Source organism: Serinus canaria, chromosome 26 (genome assembly GCF_022539315.1).
Source record: "Serinus canaria isolate serCan28SL12 chromosome 26, serCan2020, whole genome shotgun sequence".
Lineage (NCBI taxonomy): Eukaryota > Metazoa > Chordata > Aves > Passeriformes > Fringillidae > Serinus > Serinus canaria.
Genome location: NC_066339.1, coordinates 1181719 through 1186147, shown reverse-complemented (window position 1 = coordinate 1186147; position 4429 = coordinate 1181719). Strand labels below are relative to the sequence as shown.

Sequence of the window (4429 nt, the reverse complement as noted above, 5' to 3'; positions counted from 1 at the left end):
GATTTGAACTCCCAGGAATGTTCTGGGGTGTTTTTCTCAATCTGGTGTTGACGCCTACATGAGCAGGAAGGAACTCACAGAACCCAAGGACAATTGTACTTGGGAAGGGCAATCTGGGGGTCTGTAACCCTGATCCACTTTGGATCAGGCTCTGTTGAGTCCAGAGCATCTCCAGGCATGGGGGTTCTGTGACTTCCCTGAGCCCCAGGACAGGTGGCTCTGGCTGTGGGACAGGACTGGACCCTGTCCCCTTCCTGTGGCTGTGGGACAGTACTGGACCTTGTCCCCTTCCCTGGTTTGTGCCTGGCTCAGAGCAGCTCCAGGGCTGCTCAGTGGCACTGCTGAGCTCACCTCCCCCTGCTCTGCTCCCCACATACCCCCAGACAGGGCTCAGGAGCTCAAATGCCCCCAAACACTGCTCCAGCCTCAGAAACACCTGCCCAGGTGCCAGGAGCGTGGGGTGATGTCTCCCAGCCACACTCACACCCCAGCTCATTGCCCCGGGCTGGAGCCTGAGGTGAGCAGCTGGACTTGCTGCTGAAGTCCTACACCTTTATTTAGGGAACATCAGTGAGTATTTAGTGAATATTTACCTGGAATATCAGTTCCCATTCCTGGCTTCTCCTGAGGGCTCTTGCCAGCAGACAGTCAGGAGTGAGACAGTGGGAGGATGGGGCATATTTACACCAAACCAGGACTCTTCTGGGATCTGGCCTACCCTCTAAAGAAGCAGTGGCTCAATCAAAAGGCCGCTTTCAATCTTTTCAACACCAACAGAGGGGTGGCAGCAGCAGTCCAGAGCCGCACACAGCCAGAGGGGCTCAGAGGTGCTCAGTGAGGAGCAGCAGAGTACCCTGGGCCCCAGGACCTTGCCCCTCATTGCTGCCTGTGAGCCCTGGCACTGCCTCCTGCTCTGCCCAGGCTCTGGGGGGGCACACATTGCTGCCAATGTGCCCTTGCCTCTTTCAGAGCCTCTGCCCTCCCCATCGGGGGGGTTCTCCCTGTGCCAAGCAGCCACAGAGCTGCTGTTAGAGCAGCCTGGGTGCTCCCAAATCCTGATGCAATCATTGCTGCAGCTTCACAGGATCCCAGAATGGGTCAGAGAAGGGATCCCAGTGGCTCATCTGGTCCCACCTCCCTGCCCAGGCAGGGCCATCCCAGAGCCCACAGCCCAGGATTGCTTCCAGATGGTTCTGGAATATCTCCATTGATGGAGGCTTTTAAGGGAGACAATTTCACTTTGTCCAGCATCAACTGAGCTCCTTCTCGAACCACGAATTCAAGCATCTCCAGACTCCCATGCCTGGGAAGTGACTGTCTCTGATGGTCCCTGAGGGCAGGCCACAACAGACATGATTCTGTGTCCAGGATCCCTGAGGGACCAGAAAATCCCAGACTGGTTTGGGTGGGAAAGACCTTAGAACCCATCTCACCCCCCCTGCGATGGGCAGGGACACCTTCCACCATCCCAGGGGCTCCAAGCCCCTCCAGCCTGGCCTTGGGCACTGCCAGGGAGCCAGGGGCAGCCACAGCTGGGATCTCAGCCCACTCCCAGTGTAGGATCCCCAGGACAGGATCCCTGGGGAAGGATTCCCAGTACAGCATTCCCAGTGCAGGAATCCAGGGCAGGAATCCAGTGCAGCATTCCCAGTGCAGAACTCCCAGTACAGCATTCCCAGTGCAGCATTCCCAGTGTAGCATTCCCAGTGCAGTATTCCCATACAGAATTCCCAGTGCAGCATTCCCATACAGAATTCCCAGTGCAGCATACCCAGTACAGCATTCCCAGTGCAGCATTCCCAGTGCAGCATTCCCATACAGAATTCCCAGTGCAGCATTCCCATACAGAATTCCCAGTGCAGCATTCCCAGTGCAGCATTCCCAGTGCAGTATTCCCATACAGAATTCCCAGTGCAGCATTCCCAGTGCAGCATTCCCATACCCAGTGCAGCATTCCCATGCAGCATTCCCAGTGCAGCATTCCCAGTGCAGCATTCCCAGTGCAGCATTCCCATACAGAATTCCCAGTGCAGCATTCCCAGTGCAGCATTCCCAGTGCAGCATTCCCATACAGAATTCCCAGTGCAGCATTCCCAGTGCAGCATTCCCATACAGAATTCCCAGTGCAGCATTCCCAGTGCAGCATTCCCAGTGCAGCATTCCCATACAGAATTCCCAGTGCAGCATTCCCAGTGCAGCATTCCCAGTGCAGCATTCCCATACAGAATTCCCAGTGCAGCATTCCCAGTGCAGCATACCCAGTGCAGCATTCCCATACAGAATTCCCAGTGCAGCATTCCCAGTGCAGCATTCCCAGTGCAGCATTCCCATACAGAATTCCCAGTGCAGCATTCCCAGTGCAGCATTCCCAGTGCAGCATTCCCATACAGCATTCCCAGTGCAGCATTCCCATACAGAATTCCCAGTGCAGCATACCCAGTGCAGCATTCCCAGCCCGGAGCTCGCGGACACTCCCGGGGATGGGGAGCGGGGCGGGGCCACCACCGCGGGGCGGGGCCACAGCAATGGCGTCACCGTGGCGTCCCGCAGACGTCACTCTGCCGGCCCCGCCCCTCACCATGGCGGCCCCCTGCGCGGAGATGGAGCCGGTGGCGCCTCCAGCCTCTCCCCCCGCTGCTCCTGCGGCCGCGCCGGGCTCGGCCGGGCTCGTGTGCCCGCAGGGCCGCAACCTGCGGGCCGTGCTGTGCCAGCGCTGCGGCTCCCGGGTGCTGCTGCCCGGCGCCGCCACCTTCGCCCGCCGTGAGGTACCGGGGGGTTCGGGGGCGGGGGGGGGGGCGGGCGGTGCCGGCCGGGCGGTGACGGCCCCGTCTCTCCGCAGCTCCTCCTGCCCGCCATGAGGAAGAAGGCGGCGACAGCGGCGGCGGGAGGCAGCGGGGACGTGCTGCGGGAGCACTGGCTGGTGCGCGACATGTTCTCCTTCGAGAACGTGGGATTCACCCGCGACGTGGGCAACGTCAAGTTCCTGGTGTGCGCCGACTGCGAGGCGGGGCCCATCGGCTGGCACTGCCTCGACGACAAGGACAGCTTCTACGTGGCGCTGGAGCGCGTGGCCCACGAGTGACGCCGGCCCCGGGCTGGGAGCCGGGCCCGGCCGCCGGGAGCCCCGAGTGCTCCGCGGCCGGGCAGCCCTGCGGAATGACCGCGGTCGGGCACCCCGAGCCCGACCGAGCACGGCCCGCCTGCCCCGCGGCCTGGCTGGCCACAGCTTGCCTACTCCCCGGTGTGACTGAACCATGGCTCCACTGGTCACCCCGTTTCCCAGATCCACAGGCTGAGCAGCATCGGGAATTGCAGCCCTGGCACAGCCAGCTCCTCACCTGCACCCACACGGGAAGAGTGTTGGTGGTGGGAGGGTCCCTGTACCCTGCAGGGACAGCTCACCCTGACAGCTTTGCCTGGTAGCCCAATCTGCCCCAGTCTGGCTGCTCTACACTTCCCTGGTGGCTGCTGTTGCTCCAGGGGGCTGATTGGTGGTGGCCATGTGACACCATGTGAATGGGGGCACTGGGACTGGGCACTGCACTGACAGGACTGCTGCACTGAGTTGTTGTGGCAGCTGAAACTGTCTGACCTGCAGCCACAGCAGTTCCAGGGCTTAAGGCTGAATCTTCTGTTGATTTTCAGAAGGAATGTTTGCTGCCTCAAGCTCTAACATTTATGTTCTCCAAAATCTCATCCCACCTGGCAGCTGTGGCACCTGAAGTGAGTGTAAGGCATTCCAACTAACGTGTGCAGTCCTATTAACTGAGTACTTGGGAACAAAACACAGGTAGAATGTGCAGACAGCATAAGCTGATAGAGCAGCAAACAAAGAAAATGTGCCAGACCATAGAGCTTCCAGGCAACAAGAGTGAAGAGACTCCAGCCTGAAAAGCATCTGAATCATTGGACAGGTAGTGCTGAAGCATGTCAACATATGTGTGTGTGTTAAACAGCGATGTCAGGAAGGAATTTAACTTCTGTAAAAGCTGGTGGTAAGAGTAATCTGGGATATTGTGACCAGTTTAGGTTTCTGCCTTTTAAAAGATGGGCACAGAGCTGAATAAAGATGGAAGGAGGCTGCAGCAGCCGTGGTTCTCCCTGCATTTATCACTGCTGGTAATCGTGGCCCAGCTGATTCTCTATTGTGAGTGACAGAAGAGCTCTCCAGAGATGCTTTGGGCTCCCTGGTGCTGGGCTTCTCTGTGGGACACATCCCTGTCCTCTGCTCCTAAGCACTTGGGTACTAACCCAGCTGGGAAGGCATGGCTGTCACTGTGCTGGGTGATGGACTTGTTTGTGCCACCAAACTCAATGTGGCGGGTAGGGGGCTGCCCCAAGGCTGTGGGAAGAACCTTTCTCTTGCCCCTCTAAAGAATAAATTTTGCTGGCAGGGCTCTGTAGGGCAGGCAGAGCCTCAGATGAGTCT

General features: G+C 58.7%; 1 protein-coding gene across 1 annotated transcript; it reads left to right on the top strand.

The window, feature by feature from the left end:
* The first annotated feature begins 2573 nt into the window (after positions 1 to 2573).
* RABIF (RAB interacting factor) lies at positions 2574 to 4088 on the top strand. The gene is made up of 2 exons (XM_030233545.2): positions 2574 to 2765; positions 2840 to 4088. The coding sequence occupies exons 1-2, from the start codon at positions 2580 to 2582 to the stop codon at positions 3080 to 3082; spliced, it is 429 nt and encodes a 142-aa protein (XP_030089405.1). The 5' UTR covers positions 2574 to 2579; the 3' UTR covers positions 3083 to 4088.
* The last annotated feature ends 341 nt before the right edge of the window (positions 4089 to 4429 follow it).